Source organism: Epinephelus moara, chromosome 12 (genome assembly GCF_006386435.1).
Source record: "Epinephelus moara isolate mb chromosome 12, YSFRI_EMoa_1.0, whole genome shotgun sequence".
Taxonomy (NCBI): Eukaryota; Metazoa; Chordata; class Actinopteri; order Perciformes; family Serranidae; genus Epinephelus; species Epinephelus moara.
Window position 1 is genome coordinate 12,167,374 of NC_065517.1, and position 23,421 is coordinate 12,190,794.

General features: G+C 37.3%; 1 protein-coding gene across 9 annotated transcripts in view; it reads right to left on the minus strand.

Moving 5' to 3' along the window:
* Window positions 1–23,421, minus strand: part of myo6a (myosin VIa) — a 188,721-nt gene that overhangs the window by 118,131 nt on the left and 47,169 nt on the right. For all 9 annotated transcript variants that reach the window (XM_050057691.1, XM_050057695.1, XM_050057694.1 and 6 more), the window contains 2 exons: window positions 17,660–17,740; window positions 6,745–6,925 (listed from right to left, as the gene is read on the minus strand). In XM_050057691.1, the coding sequence (XP_049913648.1) occupies window positions 6,745–6,925; window positions 17,660–17,740 (262 nt within the window). The remainder of the gene's footprint in view (window positions 1–6,744; window positions 6,926–17,659; window positions 17,741–23,421) is intronic.

Below are 23,421 nucleotides of genomic sequence, written 5' to 3' on the forward strand. Positions count from 1 at the left end.
CAGCAGCCCAGAAGATCTATACAATCAGCACAGTTTCAAGGTGGACACCCAGGATTAGTGTCACCAATTCAGTATCTGTTCCTGAGATATGACGTTGAGTAATGGCCAGAAAAGTGTTTTTGATGAACATTATGATGTCACAGTGGAGTTGACCTTTGACCTTTAGGATATAAAGTATCCCCACTTCATTATTTTATCCTATTGGACATCTGTGTGAATTTTTGTCATAATTACTGTATTAATTCTTGAGTTATGCCCAAAAACATGTTACAGTGACCTTAGACCTCTGACCACCATATTCGAATTAGCTCATTCTTGAGTCAAGGTCCAGGACGTTTGTGGCAAATTTGAAGAAATTCCCTCAAGGTGTTTCTGAGATATCGCTTTCACAAGAATGAGATGGATGCAAAGTCACAAGGACCTTGACTTTTGACCACCAAAGTCGAATCATTTCATTGTTGAATCCAAGTCAACATTTGGAGAAATTCCTTCAAGGCATTCTAGAGATATCACTCACGATAGAGGGATGGACAGACAGACAGAAGGATGGGTGGACAACCTGAAAACACAATGCTTCTGGCCACACTCATCACTGGCACGGATGTATAAAAACTGGCCCATATTTGAACTCAATACTGACCACTGATATAAAGTATAAGATACTGTAAAAATTGTGTTCAATTAGCAATCTGCTAACTAGGCTTTTCTGGAGTTTTACAGTACCTGAAAACATAAACATATATTAATAAAATGTGTCTTGTGAGGACTTTTTCCAGAACATTATTCAAAAAAGCACCTACTTTACATATTGTCCTTGGTTTATCTGCCTGCAGTGATAATATAAGTTGACAAATCAACAGCTGGTTAAAGTATTTTTGCAAGTACTTCTTCCGATTCTCAACAATGTATATGTGTTAACATTCAAACAAAATGTGATATTCATCCATCAGGCCACTGTCATTACAGAAATTACAAAACTTTTTCATTCCTTTCCAGACCTTTGTATCTTCCTGTTATTTAAAGGAATTCTTCTATTAGAAACTATATGACTACAAATACCCTGGGCATTCCTCATTTTTTAACAAAGTAGATCCTTATTATAACTTAGTCTTCTTTAAATTCACTATACAAGTCACAATATGTAAAGAGGGGAGCAGGGAAACCAGAACAAACCTGTTAGATCACAGCAGAATGAGCTGGTTGTTAGAAAACAGTCCCTGGGGCGTCGGTGGCTTAGTGGTAGAGCAGGCGCCCCATGTATAAGGCTGTTGCCGCAGTGGCCCGGGTTCGACTCCAGCCTGCGGCCCTTGGCTGCATGTCACTCCCTCTCTCTCTCTCTCCCCCCTTCACACTTGTCTGTCCTATCCATTAAAGGCTACACAGCTACAGATCTGATTCTAATAACAGCCAGACTCTATAGAAGTACCCTTCAGGAAGATATTAAACCCCCACTGGCATCAAAGGTTAAGCTTGAAGCTTTTCCTGACCTCTGATTCAATAATACAGGTCTTAAAAATGTAAAGACACAAATCATAAATGTGTAGTAAGTAATTTCAGTCCTCCTAGAGTCACTGACGGCTCTCTGCAAACATCCGCAGTCCTGGGAGTCTTTCTTGGATCCGATTTCAGGTGTTTCTAGATCGTCCCCTTCTTATTTCTCTCTCTGTGGGCTGTCTGGAGCCCTGTCTACACTTTCTGATCACGTCTCCTACTGTGCACTGATTGATTCTCTGCCACAGGTCAGTGTTTCTGATGAGTCTAGCCATCAGAGCTGTGACATTCTTCGAAAGGCAGCTATTTATAGAAGGTCTGTATTTTCAAGTCTCTGCTCTATACAATTGTCGTTAAACGGGCTTATCTTAGTTTGTGATCTCAACTTATTTGACTTATTTTTCCAAACTAAGAAAAGATGTTCTAGCCAAAAATAAATGAATAAATAAATATTCTTTAAGCGCTCCCTAAATCACACCCTCCAGAGACCTCTATCCAAACTGTAAGCCAAGCCTGCCTCAAACACTGGATGACTGCCTCCTCTGACTGAACACACTCTTCTCACTTGCTGTAAAACACGCCTCATGATAGCCACCTGCTGTGAGAACCAGTCCATTTAATAGGCACCCTGCTGTGCATCCTCTTCTTCCCTGCGGAGGGAGAAAACGACGGGGAGGAACCAAGAGCTGAAGAACTTCTCTGCTGAAGTTCAAAGCATCAGTCGATGTTCATGAAAACTGAGCCTCCCTGGAGGTTTTAGTCTGAGCCGCTGTAGAAAATGAGGCGTGAGATGGGGTGGAGCGTCTGAGACAACCGTGCTGCAATATGCCACTTGAAATGTAGAGAATATAATACTTGAAAAGACAGCTCAGATAATTATTGTATGACATTTGTAATTATGCAATTAATGAAAATATTTTCAAGAGATGTGAGTCATGAGTTGCCTGTAATGATTCCTTAGAGCATTAATTACAAATGAAAAACAAAGGCTGACGAGGCACACGAATGCCACATATTATAAAAGCATTTGTCATTGACCACAGTGAGACTGATCTGAGAAGAAGATGGAGGCTGAATATTACAGCGATCAATCAAAGTGCAGAGTCGATGAGATCAAAATGGCATCTGCCTGTTAGGAGCCAAACTGGTCCAGAGTCGAGAAGCCAGTGAGATGGATGGTTTCTGACATGGAGCAATCACAGAACTCTGCAGGCTGAAAACTCTGATGATAAACTCTCCTCTCCATTTAACCTATGGTCTGAGTTCAAACAACACAGTGGGTGAAGGTTTATATTAACCTGATCAGGTGGGATCAGTGTCTGGCGTAAATTTTATTTACTTATTGTTTATTTCACAGGGTAAGTACAAATTAATAAACCTTTTACCAAAAAGGAATTTTACATGGACAGATGTTTCATGATCAACGTAAAATGCACATTACTTAAAACAGGTTTTGAAATTATAAGTGTGCTTGCAGAGAAATTTAGAAAACAAGATATTATTGAAAATTATTAGACGAGAGGTCGATTCCATCTGCGTTCGTTTCCAGGTTTTTTAAATGGAAGTCCACTCAGCCTTTAGTAAAAAGCAGTGACATAGTTTAGAGCACTCATTATGATAACAACTCAAAGGGTTAGTTTGGGTTTTCTGAAGCAGGGTTGTATTAGATTCGTATTAAAAGTCAGTGTATTACCCACAGCAGATGGCGGTCAGTTCGCCCCGAGTTTGGAGAAGCAGACAGGAGTACCGCCATGAAAGCTACGCAATGTACTGCTGTAGATGGCGGCAGCAACAAAATGTATTCCCGCCACGTAAAAATAATCAGTATAAATTTGAGTGTATGCTGTATTATATTTATATCATTATTATTATATTTAAACTGCTTTACTGCAAAAACAGTAATTTTACCTCGCAGAACAGAGGAGCTGCTGGTCTACCACTGCCTCGATCAGTTAGTTTGTTTGTGTTATTGTGTCATTTTCAGATCCAAAGTGTCTGGGGTTATTTGAAGTCACGTCATCATGCAGAAATCTCTGTCAGGTCATGTAGAAAAACATTTTTTAAAAGAGATTGGGAAAATACCACTGAAGCTAAAACATTAATACTTCAACCAGAATGTACAGATTTAGCTAAAACATTAATACTTCAACCAGAATGTACAGATTTATTTTTAAAAAGAAACAGGGAGTGTTGAGTTAAAAATAAATATTTATATTTTTTCATGTCTTTAAGTGATCTAGACATTAAACTCTGAAAGATGGCACAATGTCATTATGATCATCAGAAGACCATTTTCACTGCCTACCTTTTGCTGAAAATTATGCACATAATTCAGAAAAAATAGGCCAGACCCCTATTCTCTAGATGTTCCACAGCTTAGCAGCAGCCTTGGTCTTGCCTGAGCAGTGCTGCTCACGCAGGCAGTGTGGCCCGGGCATAAGTAACACTACTAGGAACTAGCTACAGATTGATATAAAAGAAAAACAAAGAATGAATAAATGATCTGCTATTTAAATTGAGCGCAAACAAAGTGGGTATTCAGGGCTGATACTCATATTTGAGAGTTAAAAAATGATAATATACTGCCTGATATTACATCATACATACAACATGATATTTTGGCTATTCTTTTTAAAGGACCATCACAAAGATAATTACTAAGTGGTTCATTCTCATTAAAGAACCACAAGTTAAACTCCTCTACATCTGCCGTTTCTTCAAATGTACATGCACACAAGTCAGTCACACTTGTGTCTGTGAATTAAAACATCCAGACTTAAGTGTAAAATCACAAAATAACCAAGGAATCATTTCACTGCAAATGTCACCTTGAGGAACTGATCCCATTTTCCCCTTTCTTCAGCTTGTTTAAATGACCTTCTGTATGTAATACACTTTCAGTCACACTGGCTGATCAAAAGGAAGCCACAGCTTTACACTAAAGTCACACAGATGAACTCATTAACTGTCATCCCGGCCATTTAGGGTTCGATTCCCATCCCTGTGGATTAAACTATATGTGATGCTCTTGCTTTTCTGCAGTTTACCTCTGTGGATGTTGAAACAAGTTAAGAGTAAATGAACTAATATCTAACTATGAGCATAGCCTTGAACCAGTTTCCTGCCACTGGTTCACATGACTCAGGAGGCTGAGTTTCATTCCACAGAGTCATTAAAACGGTTGCATGAATGTGATGATGAACATGTCACAGTACATTAACCAGTAACATCTTCACTTCTGAACTCTTCAATATACTCTAACAAAAGCCTCTAATGATGCCTTTGAGGTCCTGTGTCCTTGTCAGAATGAGCAGTTTGCATTTTGTTAACGTCCAGACACACCAAACCGACATCAAAGAACTACTTTAGTGGTGACAAAGGGTGACTGTTGCTTTGCCTGTGTCTCTGCCAAAAAGTTTCACGTGAACACACCACAAAGACCAACAGCCCACAAGCGAACTCGTTTTGCATCTGTGTGACAGGAAATAACACGCTATACCAGCAGGCAGTTGTAGTCTGTATTCATCATTTAAAAAGGCCAACAGGACAGATTCAAGATGCTAGATGCTGGATCAGAATTTTACTGTTGTGCCAGTTTACAAAGCAACATTGGATTGGATCACCTTGAAGCAGATACAAACTTTTCAGAGGCTGTTCTCACAACAGTTCATATGTTTTCCAGCAAAAAGTAATGCGTCACTAAAACCTGGACATCTTCCGTGGAGTCGTGTTTTTGAAACCATGTGGACTTCAGGTGGACATTGTAAGGTACGTCCTCACCATGTTTCTTTTCCTAAACCTAACTTAAAATAATTTTACTTGCCTAAACCTGACCTCCTTATCCTTACACTATTTACGTAACTATATGCTACGGTCATATCATAATTCGTGGGGCTCTGATCAGTTTTATGAGCATACGCTGACTTTTCAACATTACTCATTTTAGATAACCAGTGCTCTAAATAGAATTTGATATCACAATATAGGCTACAAGCTATATAAAGAACAACAGGTAAAATAGCCACCGTAAGGTCATTTTAAGTATCTTTATATGAAGAGACAGAAAACAGCATTAGAGATGCTGTTGTTAGAAACTGCTTTCAACTGTGTCATTGTAATTAATACAAAGTGATGAATAAAAGTTAAACTTAAATTGATAATCTCAAAGATTTTCATTTAACAAAAATATCTGTTAACTCAGTGTCTGTGTCAACATTTACACACACTGAAACAGACATACATGCTGTGGTAACCCTTTTATCTCGCCAGGTGCAGAACTCATTAAACGTGCTGATATGAATAAATTCCCCAGCCTGGTTTCAAGCCTCGTCTGCCAACACACACACTGTTTATCACCATAGGTGCTGCCATTAACAACGACACGGAGACCTTTGAAAATGTAACTTTAAATATTTTTTGTAAGATGTGGACAGCTATTTGGTGAATTATTTTATGGGGGACAAAATCCTTTCTTTTTAACTTTACTGTACTGAAAGGCTTATAGCCTAATGTCTACTTTATCACCATAATGGTTAAACAAATCAAATACAAAATAGGAATATATGTATGTATATTTGTGTAATTTAAAGCTTTATTCCATTTTGTTCCTGTAATTCACCCTTCTGCTGGGATCAGGACCCTCCTAATTTGGGGAACTGCCCATTGGTCCGACATCCCATTGTTCCGACCATATTAAACCCTTTGTTCCGAAGTCCATTCCGAAATCATCATGATGCCCTGTGGTTAAGGTCTGGTTAGGTTTAGGCACAAAAACCACTTGGTTAGGGTCAGGAAAAGATCATGGTGTGGGTTAAAATGAAAAAGAAAGTGACAAACACATAGGCTGTGAGCCTGCTTCACCTCAAGCCTTTCCCAGCTGACCCAGAGCCGGTCGCGGTGCACCATCACGGTAGAAATACGCCCGCCGGGAGCCATTCAGCACCACGGACCGTCGGACTAATGGGATGTCGGACCAATGGGCTGTCAGACCAATGACATGGACCTCCTGATTTGTTAAATCAGAATCCCAATCTGATTTAACAGTTTTGAACAACACATACTGTAGATCTGATGCAGAATAAATCCAAGACTGGATTATGTGATCTAATCCTATTTCACAATCCTTTTTTCTTTTGAACAACCCATTTTCAAGATTTGATCCAAGCCAATTGCTGAAATCGGATCAGATTACTTCTTCACAGCTGGGCCTTTGACCATCATGTATCTTTTTACAGATGTGTCACTGCAGCTCACCTGAAGTGCTTCCAGCCTCCTCAAAGTCGATATTGCCGAGGTGCAGCACGCCGGCCACCACCCTGAACAGGTCTAGCTTCTCCGTGTCGTCCAGGCCGATCTTCTTCATCGCCACAGACATCCTGGTGAAGTCTCCGTGGTCGTCCAGCAGCGGGTCCTTCAGAGGGCCCGACTTCAGGTGCTGAGAAACAACAGAACAGACAGTTAGTGACCGCTGACAGCCTCTTCCTTCTACCTTCATTCATTACATCACCTACTTATTTAGCTTCCTTTCCTCTAACATACCAATTTACCTTTTTTACTAGCTTTCATCCTATTTGCATTTATTCTGACTATTCAACTTTACTTTCATCCTTCCCTCTCTCTACCTGTTCTCTTCTCTTTCTTCTGTGGCAAATGGGTCAATATGAAATATGTTTGTGTTATTTAAAGAAAGAAAAGTGCTGCTTTGTTAAACTGCCATTAAAAAAATGAAGTATATCAGAAATCAGACTGACCTTTAGTGTCTGACTATCCATAAGAATAATTTCATTTTATCTTAAACTAATCTCTGACTGCACTGTAATTGTTTTTCTGCAGTAACTCAGAACAACAAATATTGGGCACGTATAGCTATTTTTCATTGAATATACTGTACACAGGAACTCTAAAGAGCAGAGTAAGCAGTGCATGAAAAATCTAAATTTGCAGCAGAGAGAAGGCAAAGATAGTGAAGTACGAAACACACACACACACACACACACACACACACACACACACACACATACACACATACACGCACGCACACTTGAATAACCCACTCATGAATGTCACAGTCTGATGATATCCGCAGGCTAAACTAGATGCCATCCACTCCGTGTCCCCTGTGATTGAATTAAGTAGAAAGTGAATTCTTCTGCTTAGTTGATTCCAATATTTAATTTGGTTCTCATTGGATTTTCAATTAGCGTTTTCAAATCGAATAAAGTAAATCAACAGCAAGTAGGTAACTTTGGCTGCAGACCAAAGTTCTGGTGAATCTGTGTTGTGGCCACCAAGTTAACAGCTCTAAAAAACACTCTGTAAAATACATATATTATTTAGGTTTACATGAGGAGAAGATGAATTATGAATAAATGCCATTTAAATTCAGATAAACTGGACTTAGACACGTGAAAGCCTGTCAGGAAAACTGTACTTTTTTTTCTTTTTTTTTAAATTTAGGGATTAGGATTTGAAACAGTCAACAAAGAGCAAGGATTTATGGGTAAGTGGGGACAGCCAGCAGCGCCTCATATTTCAACAAAACATGGTCTGGACTGAAGGTGAATTATATCAAAGAGCACACTGACCCACAGGCACACTTTGTGATGTTTCAGGGGACTTAGTGAAATTCCAAGTGGCCATAGCCAAAAAAATGCATGTAGGGATTTAAATATCTATAATTTTACATTAACGCAGATAATAAAGAGACAATAATATCTGCCTTGTTGCGTCCTCTTTTGACAGAATGAGACACTAACAAGATAACTTTTTGTAGTCTTTTTATTCACTTATAAAAGTAAAGTAAGTCCTTGCATTGGAACTGGTTTTAGCTAACGCCCATGGGTGCGTTTGTTAATCCAATCTGAGACTCTACACTAAAACACATTACTGATCATTGAATTTCTACGTGAGTTAACAAATGGGTAACTTAAGCACATTCACTGTGCTTGCCACCTTTCTGCTCCATCTGCTCAGATTAAGTGTCAAGAGTATGCTCGGCCTCTCTGAGAGTGTGGTGCTCCGAATATCCGACGATATGTATATTCTAACAGTGCACTGAAATTATGGTCCAGCTTGTGCCAGATGGCACCCAGGCACTCGGAGTGATTATTTACGAATGCAACCCATAAGCTATAAGTTAAGATTCACATTAGACACCATGACTCATCTCTGAAGAAATGCTTATAGGTAGGATCTGTATCTGGTTTACTGTTGGGTTTGTGCAAGTTCAGGTTCTATGGTAATTCTTGCAATATTCGTTCACTCATTTTAGTGGGGATATGAAAATGTACCTCGCTGTTATCCTGATTAATTTTCATATAAACAAAGCCTCTGTTGTACACATTAAATTTACTCTTTTCTCTCTTTTTTTTGTGAATCCCTAACCTTAAAGTTTAAGCTGTGCCTGTGCAATGACCAACATGCAGGTTTTAGTTGTATTGTTGAGTCTTTGTTTTGTTTCTGTGTTTCGCTCTGTCGAACACTTCAGTGCATCATTACTCTGATCAAGGAATTTATGTTTTTGTTAGCTCTTTTGCTAGCTGCGTATTTAAACTTCCCAAAAAGATCTTAATGAAATCTGGTAGAAAGTTTAGGCCAAAAATAATAATAATAAAAAATAATAAAAACTGTTTGTCCTGATGTTTTTCTGCCCCCCAGTGGACAAAAATATAGAATGCATCTTTAATGTAGCATTTTTCAAAATTTTTGCTAGTTGCTTATGAAGTAATGTGCTTCAGTTAAAAAAAATATACATCAGTATTTCATTATTGTCTAGCACAATATGCATGTTGATGTTGATGCTGATCACAGATGCAGATTAAGATGTCTGAGCATTTCTATTGCTATAACAACAAATGTAAATGAGAATATTTGGCTGTGGAGGTGTAGGCGGAACTGTTCTGTAATTAGTTGAGTTTCCAGAATAATGTGTTATTTCACCCTACATCAACACTAAAACTTGTTCAGTCCTCTGAGGCAGCAAAAAAATCCTTATAAATTAAAAACAACTGCCTTCTGCATACTGAAATGTTGTAAAAGTATTGATCTAGTGGTCAATAATGCAGAATTACCAATAAACTGGATTTTGAGCTTATAAACATGTCTTGTGAAGAAACCATTTCCAAAAAAATAAAATGTAAACATCAATACATGAGGACTTTTCAAATATTAAATCGGAGTTTTGTGTCTGCTGTACTTTTGAAACTGGTCAATTGTCTGATAGACTACAACAAAACAGGTAGTGGACACAAGAGGTTGGGGTACATACACTGCTGCACTGTGACATTCTGAGATACACAAAAGCAATCCTAAGTGATTTCAGTTCGATTGAAACGCTCTACATTTTCTACACAGCTGAGGAAAGTAACAAACCATACAAAGCACTCCAGAGGTGAAAGAAAGATAAAAATCAGCATGCATTATAAAAAACCCAGACACTCAGAGAGGATGTGAACGCAGCGGTAAGGCTGCCCAACATTCACATCAGTATCAAGATGAAAAAGAGTCCCTTAGAAACAGGGCAGAAGAACACCGAATCACCTTGTCATCCTGTGTGACACGAGACGGAGCAGTGAGGACACATACAGCACATCATTTATCAGTGATTACAACAAAGACCACCTGCGACTATGCAAATAATCCTTTTGTGTGGTTGTTTTAAATCACCTGAAGCACCAGGCGGGAAGGGGAACACCACCTTTTGTCCTGTATGTGAAGCTCCAAATCCACAAATCTATTTTCTTAAAGTTTAATCTTCCCCGAATCTGAGGTTATTTCAAAGTGAATGTTAGGTACTTCTCTCTGATCCTGGATTTTATCGGATATTATCTGAGCTGTCCCAGTACAAGTTAAGACAGAGAGCTGAGGGCTGTTTGCAAAAGCTATTTCACAGGAGTCTCTGCCAACTGGGGAAATAAAGCAAAAAGGATTTTACTTAACCATACTTTTCTAAGGCCATTTCCCAGGACAAAAGTTAGAGTCAACTGTTTGTGTGCTTCCTTGGTACAAAACAAGAGTCCCATTCAAACACCATCAGGTGGTGCAACAGTGGTGCACAGGCCTGCAGTGAGTAGAACAAAGGATGTGGGATCAATTTGTTGCTGGTGTCCTGCACGCTGTTTGCTATTTCTTTGTTTTTAGTTTTCCAAAAAGGCCTCATTACTGTTATTTCTTTCAACTTCTTTGTTGCCTTTCTGAATGTCTTCACAGTTTGACACTTTCACCTCTAACGCTGTTGTAATGAAATAAGAAAGGGGAGCTTGTCTAACTTTTCATTTTCATTTAAAACTTGGTTGTTGTTTCCTTACCAAGAAACTGTCATTACATGTATTTGTGGTGCTTTCCATTCGTACTGGGAAGTCAGAATTTCTGAGTTCCCAGTCGGAAATTTCAACTGGAACGCCCCCTTAAGTCAGAATCCAATATGGCTGTTGCTACAGTGTTTGTATGGCTTGAACTGGTATTGCTAACACACAGTCACAGTCAAAAAAGATTAGGTAGACATTTCTTATAGACTGTAAAGCACCAGATTATTGCTGTTAAGTACATCAAATAAATCTCACAAACCAAATATATCAATGTTGAAATTAAGACCTCATATATATTTACATTTAAAACAACTAAATGATCTGTCTGTTACAAGTCAAATTGACTTTAAGGCAATAAGCTTGTAATGCAGTTAGTATTTAACTTATTCCAAAAACACAATTTCTAAAAAACAAAGGAAATAAAAAATGTATTTAAAGTTGTTGCTGCTGAACACCTCCAGGTAGCTGTGCAGTTTATATCTTCACTTCATCAAGACTCTCAAAGATAACTGGCCTGTGAAAAGGCCACTAAACTGTTCTCTCCCTACTCCCATTTTAATTTTCTGAGCCATCAGGGTGAAATCTGCTCCTTAAACTTTATAGCTATGGCCTCAATTAAAAGCATATTTCAGCTTTTTGCTTGACCGTTTCTTTTCAGACTCACTCCACCAGTGAGAGGCTGCTGTACAGTGTGTTTTTCAGTCACAATCACAGCTGTTGGCCCACTTGTGATATAATGAGTCATGAAAAATAGGAAACAGCATTTTCATAGTGTTGAAAAACTGTGATAATGTCTTCAGAAACCTCACAGATATATTTGAGGGGAATCACCAGCATATTCACAGAGCCCAGCTGTAACTGTTATAGTTTGTCTTTAATTTGATTAATGACAAATCAAGTAAGAAACATATTGTGTTATGTTAGATTACATTATGTATTTTATGTTATAATGCATTACATTACTCTAGATTACATTAGATCAGGACTGGGCAATATGTAGAAAATCAAATATCACAATATTGTTGACCAAATACCTTGATATCAATATTCACTTTTGACTATTGGTGCATTCACAAAATATTTACACAATAATATTTTTGATAAATAATCATCAGTAATGTGGATATAATGACTAAGTGGGTAAAGGCAAATAATAGAACAGCTTGTGTTCAAATAATTACATCACTTTACTGTAATGCAGCCTTTAAAACCAGGAAAAGGCACAATATTACGATATTCAATATCTGAGGTGATATTTAGTCTTAATAATTGATGAAATATTAATATATTACCCAGCCCTACATTAGATTATGTTACAATATGTTATGTGTTAACTGTAAGAGGGCAGCAAATCATCTGAGAAAAATATGTTACTTTGTGATGCATTAAATAACTTAAAGTTGCCATACATTATGTAACACATATACATCACTGTTACCTTGCATTGTGTTGCATTACATTACATAAGTTCTTATGGAAATACCTTCAGCAAAGATTATTTTTGTGTTACTTAATCCATTTTTATTTTTCTGTCTATCAAATGTTTTAATGCGTGTCTAAAAGTTTGTTAGTAACTGTTAATGGCAAACATATTCTTATATATTATATCCTATATGTATTTGATGTATAAACGTTTGTGGTGAAAAATGAAGTAGGAAAAACTGACATGTTACATTATGTCACATTTCTTGTCATCTGTGTGTCAAAAACAAAAGGAGGAAGAAAAAGTTGTTAGGTAATGCGATGTCACTATATATGCAACTACCTGGAGTTAAGATGATTTTTGTCAAGCAACTTTTTTCTCCCACATATTGTGTGATGTTTGTACTCATGTTGGCTTTAGTTTGTTATTGTCTACATCTTGTAAATTGATGTACTTTTTACTTTAATAAAGAAAAAATGACAACAAATGTGCAGTTTTCTTCATGCTGGTATAGTATAAATCCTGCAGTTACAGCCAACACCATTGTTATGCAGCCTAAATATATTAAATAATCATGCATAAAAAATGTTATAACAATAATGATACATTATTAAAAGGTACGACAAAATTACAGTTTGAATTCTCTGTTTCAGACAAAGTGAAGAATTTAATTATGAATCTATATGATTGGATTTATGAGTCTCAGCAGAATATTCTTCCATTTATCTGCCATCTTCAGCACCGATCTCTTGTCCATGTTCCTCTTAATGGTTATAATAATTAATAATGCTGCACTGCAGGGAATGCCATATACAGCCGCTGTAATGGAATACTTGTGCATAATTAATCAAAGGCTGAAGGCAAAGGAAGGAGCTCATTTCACATGATGAGTTTTTCTTATTAATGCGGTGCATTAGATGTCTTTGTGCTGCGCTAAGGCTCTCAGCCAGGCTGCTAATTAAAATGTTGCTGTTTGAAAATAAGCATCTGAATTTATTCTCAAAATCATGACATTATATAAGCAGGCTAGAAACATAACAACACCAGTGAAATATCTTAGAGGGCCTTCTGTTGTTGAGATAATCTGCTGCGGAAGTTTCTTTAATGTGGTTGTAACATTGTAATTGCACACATATACACAAAAGTAGCTTTGCAAAGGCTTTATTGTCTGGGTTTTCCACCTCAGTTGCTTGAGGTCAGAGCATGAGTTTTCATTTTATTTGCCAACAAATTGCTGCAAATCGGGTCAAGTAGGGAACAAGCTCTAATAAAAACAATCCGCGAGCATATAGTCCTTCGTCACCATCTGCAAACCAAAGTTACTGCATGTGCCCCAGTTTTCCAATTTCTAGTGCAATGAACTGTGGGGTTAAAAGGGCAAATGCTTCTTAAACAAACTGTGCATGAAAGAATCTGCAGTCTATAGTGTCTGATATTTCTGTGGTAAAGACTGTAATTCACTTTCCAAAAGTTTTTGGTACAGTCTTAATTTACATTGTAACACCTGCTAACAGAGGTGGAAGAGGTACTCACAACATTTACTTGAGTAAAATGTTCAAGCACCACAGTGTAGCATTACTCTGTTACAAGTAAAAAGGTATTAGCATCAAAATATAATTTAAGTGCCAAATTAATAGTACTCATTATGCAGAATGGCCCATTTTAGAATCATATATATTATGTTACTGGATTATAATTACTAATGCATTAATGTGTTCATCACTCTAATGTTGCAGCTGGTATGGTGGAGCTCATTTTAATTACTTTATATACTGCTGGGTGGTTTGACCTTTAATATTACATCATGATTTATTGGTTGATTTATATTTTGCATTAATAATCTGAATCTGTACAGTAGCTAAGCTGTTAAATAAATATAGTAGAGTTAAAAGTACTAAATTTGCTTCTAAAATGTAGTTTAGTGGAAATACAAAGACTCATAAAATGACTGTAATAAAGTACAATTATCTTAAAATTGAGCTTAAGTGCTGTACCTGAGTAAATGTACCTACTTTCCACCACTGTCGACTAATACACACAGTGAGTCCATAAAATGTTTTATCTATATACACGATTTTAATTTACATGTTTGTGGTCAGTCAGTGATGAGAAATCTCTAGAACTTTAAGTCTGACTGCCATGAATTTTTTTGTGGTTGAACCCTGTAGATAGAAGTGACCCCATGACCTTTGCTAATAGCTAAATCATCAGTATGTTGTCTGTTCCACCGAGAACCGCTGTAATATTGGGTGTAATTAACACAGCAGACTTGGGGTCACAAACAGGTCTCTCAATTACAGTATAATCTTGCTTATTTCTGGCTTCAAATCATGATGCTACTCTTGGGAGAATAAATTAACTGGTGTCAGCTAACAAGAAATAGGCTCAATTTGGATTCATTTGTCAGTGAGGACTCGTCAAAACACAAGCAAACATTTATATTTCCTTACAAAGGGAAAAAATTCATTTGCTAGTTGAGGGACTACACTAAGTTGCCAAAGACTAAGACAGAAACAATAATCAGAATCACACCTGATAAATTAATTGTGCAGGGGAGATGAGAGGAGGATGCTGCTGAGCAAACAGCATGAGGGTGTGAAAGAGAGAAGGACAATAAGTATGAAAGGGATTAACAGATAAAGTGAGCAGTGAAAAAAACAGAGGAGTTGACGGGGTGTAAATCAGAGGTGCAAACCATCCTGCACAGCGAAAGAAAAACTGTGAGCAGAAAACGAGAGCTAGAGGCAGTAAATCTAAATTGAATCTGCTGAGTAAGGTTTAAGGAGGCTCTAATGGAGTTTGCAGAGCGATTGTTTCCTTTGTTACGGCCCACAGGGCTACGACAGGTCTCGCTTTCTCCGCTCTTAGTTTGCATGAGCTTGTAACTAAGATTGAGAATGAAGCACAGAGGGACACAAACAGTAGAAAAGTAAAAAACACTTGAAAGTTCAAGAAGTGGATTTAACATCTGCACTCACAAGACAAAAAGTTTGAGTTTAGTGAGGTAAGATTAGGGCTGGGCGGTATATCGACTTTTTAGGGTATACTGATATATTTTAGGAAAGAAATAGGATAAGACAATATTATTTATATCAATTTAATTTGATGGAGAACCACTGTTGTAGTCTATCGAGTGACAGTGAAATGGCAGGTCACACATACTGATGTAACTTAAAAAAAGTCTCTCTCTCTGTCCACACAGTGTACATAATATGTCAATAAAGTACACCCTCTGTAAAGTAAGGATATTTAAAACGATGCCTGCATTTTTTATTACTATATACATTTGAAATAAACTGCCATCAACACAGAATTTGACTCGTAACTACAATGGACTTACTTGATGCTTTTATATTCATGCAACAATTTTGTGCCCTCTGCTGCAAATCTTTAAACCTCTGTGTCACCAGTGCTATGTGCCAGAAGAAGTTAACTTATAGCCCTGCTTTTTAGTTTAAATCATTTTTCATTTAAATATATTGCAACTGAATATAAACCCTGTCTTTGCATTTTGTTTTGAACAATATGTTTTAATTTAAGTGATAATAATAAAGTGATAATTTAAAATCTCATATGTGGCTTTGATTTACAGCTGAATGATCGGTCCACTCTGTAGAAAATAAAAACATACGTATATTGTGTGTTGTCATTTGTCATGTCACAAATGCTTTGTTCTTAATGAAGTCTAAACTCTATGTGAGCATGCTCGGCCACTTGAGTTCAGTCAAAGACCATCAGCACTTTTAATAGAGGTGCATCTTTGAACTGGTGACTTTTATTTGTATTCTGCTTGATAATCTCATTATTGAGAAAGTCAACATGTTTTACATCAAGGTTTGAACTGACAATGGCTCCAGCTTCTCAACAGTGAGGAATTACTGCTTTTCTCTGTTTTATATAATTGCAAACTCTATTGAATTGTTGGGTTTCAGGCTGCTAGTCGGACATTTAAAGACAACTTGGGATCTAGAAATATTTGATGTGCATTTTTCTCTATTTTGTCACATTTTACAGACATTTTTATCATCAAATTATATAAAAAAAAATGATAACACTTATCAGAAATTAACATAATTATTGGTGGAAACCCTAAAGTGCTGTATAAATGAGTATATCTAAATATATTGCTTTAACTGAGCAAAGACATTGAATATTAAGTGCCCTTTAGCAGCCATAATAAAGAGCCTTAGTTTGCAACAACACCATCTATGAACAACTCTTCCACATAAATAACAATGAATACATATCCTGGCTGAGGTCTGAATACTCAGCAAATGGTTCTGCATTTTACCAGCTCAGCTAATCATCGCAGTCCTGTCAGTCCAAATCTGATTTCCACAGCAGCTAATGTCGCGTGGCTGGCAGCTTCCTCGAGTAGAAATCTTTTGGCTATTATTGCTTTGCTTATTACTTGAGCTGATATGCACATTAGTGTTTGTGTGTAGAAACAAAAGCTGAAGAAAGGTAGTTAACTTAGGAACGGTAAACTAAGATTTAATAATCATTCTTTCTTTCTCAAGCTTCAGATCATCCTGAATATTTCAAATGGGTTTTATTTTTTACTTTCGAGACTCGCTGACCTCAGTTCATCATGGATTTCTTTATATGGTCATTTACTCCAGGCCCACTACTGTAAGTGTTAACATGACCTAGCCTACACTGCTACCTAAAGCTACATGCTAACATCAGGGACACATGTAATCTTGGGTACCGATGTTGTTAATTTCTCCCCAGTTTCAGATCAGTTTCTGATCATACATTGTAAATTTTTCACGGCAGAAAGTGCCACTGTACTCCGTTAGTCATTCAAGTGCACTGCTACATGTAGCTACATGCTAACATCAAGGAAACATGCAAATTCAGTTGGTTTATTTCTCCCCAATTTCAGATCATATTCCTGTTAAGATTTTGGTTTCGGGGGTTTTATTGGGGATATTTTTAAGGTAGAAAGTGGCGCAATAATCTGTTACAGTCATTCTGTGGCAGCAATGGCAGTACAGAGATCAAGATACAAAGGACCTGGAAATGCTGACCAATCACAGAAGACTGGGCTTTTTGGGAAGGGAGGCTTGAAGAGACAGGCACTACAACAGAGCGTCTTAGACAAGTGTATGACAGTACGGGGAAAATAAAGTGTTTTTTCAAAATTAAACTTGTAGAAACCCAAAATACAAGCGTGAACCTGGAAATGAGTAAATGGCATAAAATGATGAGCATAAAAAAATTTAACTACCGGGGTACATCTATTCTATCAGTACCCTTTGTCAGTCAACTAGATCTGGTTCCTATACAGAAATACTGTATGTATGACAAAGTTTTAAAACCTGTACAGTCCACTCCATCTCTAATATTTTGGTCTATGGAATTTATTTTATCCTTCATCTGTTTCTTCTATGAAATATGATTCATAAAATTATAATAAAGTGATTATGTACTGTACCTCTGGGCTCTTGCGATTCTGCAGGATCTGTTTGTCTGTGTCTTTGGAGGCAAAGAAGCGAGTGCATCCTCTGTTCAGGTACTGCAACACAAACAGAAAGAGAGGAAAATAAGCAAAACTTACGAGAACAAAGCAATGGTCACACAAGCACTTTGAAGTACACGGAGGCAAGTCGAAAACTGTAAAAATTACAGGTAAGCCAGGTAAGGATGTCTCGTGGAGTTTGTGTGTGAGAAATCTGAAAGTTTTTGATCCCAAAACAAGTTTCCTCGGGTGACTTGACATCTTTTCTCTTGTATAAATGCATGTCTGGCATACGAAGAATCTCTCCACTTTTCTGTTGGTCTCAATTGTTCAGAATTCATTTCAATAATTAAATTAGCATTTGCACAAAAAGCAATCCCATCCCCTCCGTAATTGATTCTGTACCCGTTTTAATGGATTTTCACCAGCTGGCCTCCCCTGCTGTACATATATGCAGAGGAATGGGGTAACAAACTTCCCAGGTGTATTTGGAGAGGAGGGAAATGAGAGATTGGAGCTTATCTTGTTTGGAGAGGGGGAGTCCTTCTGGCCCGATCAGATTGACATAAACAACAGGTTTCATTACGGGAGAAGCCACAGGGAGGACTTTACGCTGGTTCTACCCTCCATCTCTTCAAAGGATCGCAGATGGGACACATTCTCCATTTTGTTCCTCTTGTTTTCCTCGTCTGCAAAACACTTGTTCAATCTAACTCTTACTCCCGAAGGCTCCTACACGCTCTCCTCGACACAGAGGTGGACTCAGGCTGTTTACTGAATACTTGAGTACTTCTCTCACCTCAAGTTTTCAAAATATGGTACTTTTATCTCCACTGCATTTGTGTGATGGTCGGAATTACATTTAATCTGAGATAAGCTCTTAAAGTATCACTTTCATCCATCCTTGTTTGCTCTTTTCTTTCAACCTTTTAGGCCATCTTTCATTTCTTCAATATATACATAATCCTTTTTGTATTTCTTTACTTCTTTAAATCCCTCAATCTTTGTTCCTTTCTGTTTTTCATCTTTTCATTCAGACTATTCATACTTCTAGATGTCCTTTTTCCAATGCTAGCTTACTTCTTTCCTGTCCTCTTTCATTCTTTTCTTTGCTATCTATCTTCCTTATGTCACCTTTCTTTGCCTCCTTCCTTCCTTCAGTCCTCTTTCTATATTTGTTTCCTCCTGCCATGCTTTCTTTTCAACTCCTTACATCCTTACTTCTTTCCTTTATTCTGTTTATTCCTAAGTCTGTTCTGTTTTCATATTTTTTGAATTTCTGTAAATTATAATTTTCTTCTCTGTATATTTGTTTCCTATATCCTGACTTCTTTCCTCCATTCTTCCCCTTCTTCTTTCTCTCATTTCATACTTTCTTCTTTCTAATATTACCATATCAGTTTCCTCACTTATGTCCCTCTGCCCTTGATTGTTTCCTTAACTCATTCTGCACTCTTTTACGCCATTATTTCATTCCCTCTTCAATTCTTTAAGTCCTGCCTTCCTAATTTCTTTGCATCTTTCCTTCTAATCCACAGGCTAAATCACCTGATGGATATTTCTGAGACTGCATTAGGGTGGTTCTCGTCTTTTCTCACAGATATGACTTTGTCAGTGTCTGTAAGTGAACTTGTGTTGGACACTGCTGCTTTGCCATGTGGTGTTCCCAGGGATTGGCCTTGGGGGCTCAAGTTATTCTCCATAGACATGCTGCCACCAACATCTCCAATCGTCTGTACGCCGATGACATCAAGTTGTATTTTTCATTTAAACCTGATGAGCTTCACAACCTCTCAGTACTACACAACTGATTAAAGGCTACAAAAAACTGGACAGCAAATAAATTTCTGCAATTAAATGTAGATAAAACTGAAATTTTTACTCAGCGATGTGGCAGAACCTTGCTGCCGTATCCTCATCTTTCCAGTCTAGTTTGCGTAATATTGGAGTGATTTCTGAAACCATAAGTTTTGTTGCTCACATTAGGACTAACTGACTCAACCATGTTTCTTCCATCTCATTATATTTGTGCCTTATGCCCTTCTTCTTCTCCTTCTTTCATGCCTTGTTTTTGTTCCTTCCTGGCCTCTATCTTTCCATATTTATGTAGTTATGTCCTGCTTTTCCTGCTTTCTGATCTTCTTTCCTGCCTTAGTTTTGCACTCATTTCTGTCCTGCCTTATTTCTTTACCAATTAAGTTCCTTCAGTCCTTCCCCCTGTGTCCTAGTTTGAACAGAGGATTTACTTTGATTACGGTTTCCATTGTGGTATTTATACTTTTACTCCTGTAAAGAAACTGAGTGGTTCTTCCACCATTTCTGTGTTAGTTGCATCATTTTTAATGTCTTATCTGGACTGTGTGAATCATTTTACACCAAAGACAATTTAAGAAAATGCCCTGAACAAACCTGAACGCCTCTTACCCCTCCCTCTTGCCTAAACAAAACTTTAAGAGTTAATCACAGACGCTGAGCTCGATCTTCAACTGCTCTTCTAAGAGAACTTGCTGGATCTTTTTTCACTTTCCCCCACCAGCAGGGAAAACTGTAGATATATGAAGCTATTAAAAGCCGTTGAACCGACTGTGGGAGGTGTAATAAGTTGCAGGGGGACACTGGCGGAGCCCTGCAGAGCGAGCGTCGGCACTTTAAGGCCTGACAATGACGCAGGTGAGAATAGACTATTGAATTGAGATGCTGCCAATAAAGGGATGACTCTGTCAAAAAGAGTCTTCTCAAAAAATGCTTTTTTATTCTCCTCCAAAAGAAGTGGAGGCGAGTATGACTCAGCTCTTTTCTGAGAAGCAAAGACAAAGTCTGTTTAGGATCTGATTTTAGCCTGAGGTCAAATAAAAAAAGATGCACAGGGAAACAACTGTTTTTTTGCTTATTTTTGTTATTACGGCTACTGAGTTATTGTTTTTTATTTTGTCTTTTCCCTCTAATGTACTCATTATTGCACTGATACACATCATCATTTCTAGTTTATGTGATTCTCTTTCTTTTAACTCTTTAGTCCAAGGATGTTTTTTCACGCCCTTTATTGACAGGCTCTTGATGTAGTCACAGCATGCCATATATTATTATTTTCATAACAAGCTGGTCTCCTCAGAGATGCCAGCAGTTGGCATGTCCAGGACTGAGGGTACCATTGAGGAGTTTTACATTCCACAGTTAAAGCTGTACAAGTATCTTTACATTAACAATGGATGAAATGGCTATGTGCAATATGAGAGGTGTTGAACCCACACAGAATTATCAACAACTCTGCAGCTCTACTGAGCTTTTTAAGATTCTTTAAGCTCAGAGTTTGTTTGTTTTTTTTGTTTTGTTTTGTTTTTTCAACATTTAGCAGCTGAAGAGACAGATTTTTTTCTCAGGAGTTGGTGGAGACCAAAGCAAAGTTAGAAACAGAGTAAATATTGGATTCAAATTCAGTATTTCTTTGGCAGAATTTTATTCCCAGCAGCCTAAGGAGCACTTTGAAAAAGTTTTCAGATTCATAGTCTTGGGAAAAACACTAAAACTTTATTTTAGGGGTCCATAAAGTTCTAATAATTTTCTGGAAGTTTCCTTGTAAAAGTTATATTGCACTAATTAGTTATCAGTGATTTCTATTAGAGTTTTGTTAGCTGTGTTAAGTTTATAATTAGTGGTTGAATTTCAGAGATTTGTTCTGTAAAATAATCCCTCAATCTAAATAGACCTCACCAAAATTATAATTGAACAGCTAACTATAAACCACACACATAATTACAGAGAACAGAGCCTGTTTTCTCATTTCCAGTCTTTATGCTACGCTAAGCTCACCAGCTGTTGGCTTTAATATATACCTTCATATTTATTGTTAAGACAGAAGGGTGGCATCAATTTTCTCAACTGGGCTAAAGAAATCTTTTTTTTTTTAAATAACATTTAATTTTATAACAATGAATATTTCTTTTGTATTATTTCTACTTATCTATTTTTGTTCTAAAGAAGAAAAGAGGCTTTTAAGTAGCATCTGGTGTCTGGATTTGTTGTTGTTTTTTATATTTATCACAGTTACAACCATTATTTTGATATTTAATTTCATTTTCCTGCCTTTTTAAAAAAAATATATTCTCACTCGTGCATTAATATATACACTTTTTTGTGTCTGACTTCTGTACTTCCCCTAAATCTCCCTTCACAGTTACCTGCATCAATCTGAATTTATCTAGCAAAAGAATTTACAGTTTATTGGATGTCAGTCTGTTCAAAAGAAAAATAAAACTATCTAGTTTTTGTACTTTAAAGTGTAAACTTTGCTGTTTTCTCAGAGCATGTCAACATATTACATTTAAGAGGTCTGAAGCTGACAGGCAAAATGTCTAAAGATCAATACTTCTTTTATTTGAGCAACATAACAGCAGAACTGTAAGAGCCATTATCTGTGCATTACCCACTTTCACTGCAGCCATTACTGGACAATTCTTTGTTTGTATCTAGGGGTGAACAATTTATGTATAACGGGGAAACAAACCTGATGGTAAATGCGCCCATTTGATCTTCCTCTCCTCTCTTACCACAATTAATGACTAATAAACACAGTACAGTGTGACAGCCAGATGGGCTCCAGCTTTAATGAAGATCTGGTGCCAAAGACAGCTGGACTCAGTGACGGCTCAGTGCTGCCCTCTGCTGTCTCATGGTGTCAGTGTTTCATCGGTTCCCACTCCAGCCTCCCTTAATGTATGCGTATAAGCGTTTAAACTTTTCTTGGAACGTGTGTGTGTAAATAGCTCACAATAATCTATATATATATATATGATATACAGGTCCTCACAAATCCCCTTAGTTCGCAGTAACAGAGACGTGAACTGGGACGTGAACAGGCCGAGCCCAGATTTATTCAGTCTAATAGCACTGGATAATGTCCTGCATTTGCTTGTCAATATGTCTAATATCCTAGTGACTCTAAGTAGACTCTCCAGCAGCTCTGATCACGCGTTCATCATCACAGGAGAAAAGATGTTTTCTGATGAGGACTCAAAGTATGGTGTGGCAAGAAAATGACTGAACTGGTGAAAAACTGGTGGAGCGTCATGCTGCCATTTTCTCTCATTTCAGTCTGTCCATATCTATTTGGGGACCAGTTCTGACTGTCCTCCAATTCCTTTTGGATCAGGTGTCACATCGGGTTTGGACTGTTATTCCACAGATCTGTTTTTAGAATTCATGGGTACAAAATTTTGGACTTTTAAAGGAGATGCTGGTGCAAGCTGTCCGGCTGAATGTTAAGATTAATTTTGACTCAGAAATACTTTAAGGGGAACTACACTCAGTTTTAACATTCATACATTTTATTTCTATGTTCGAAGACAGTCCAAAAGTGTTAGTAAACATTAACAACTCTCCCAAATCCAAAAACTAGAGTGCTAAAACTCAAAAGTACACTGTTACTACATGCTAACTTCAGGAAGCCATTGCCGATGTTGTTTATTTCAGATCATATTCCTGATGAAAGATGTCCAGTTGTGTTTTATTCACTTTTATTCACAATAAACACATAAATGACATAGTTTCTCTAGATGGCATTGCTCTGGCCTCTAGCACTACCGTAAGAAACCTCGGAGTAATATTTGATCAAGATTTGTCTTTTAATTCTCATTTAAAACAAACCTCACGGACTGCATTTTTTCATCTGCGTAATATTGCGAAAATTAGGCCTATCCTGACCCGAAAAGATGCAGAAAAATTGGTCCACGCTTTTGTTA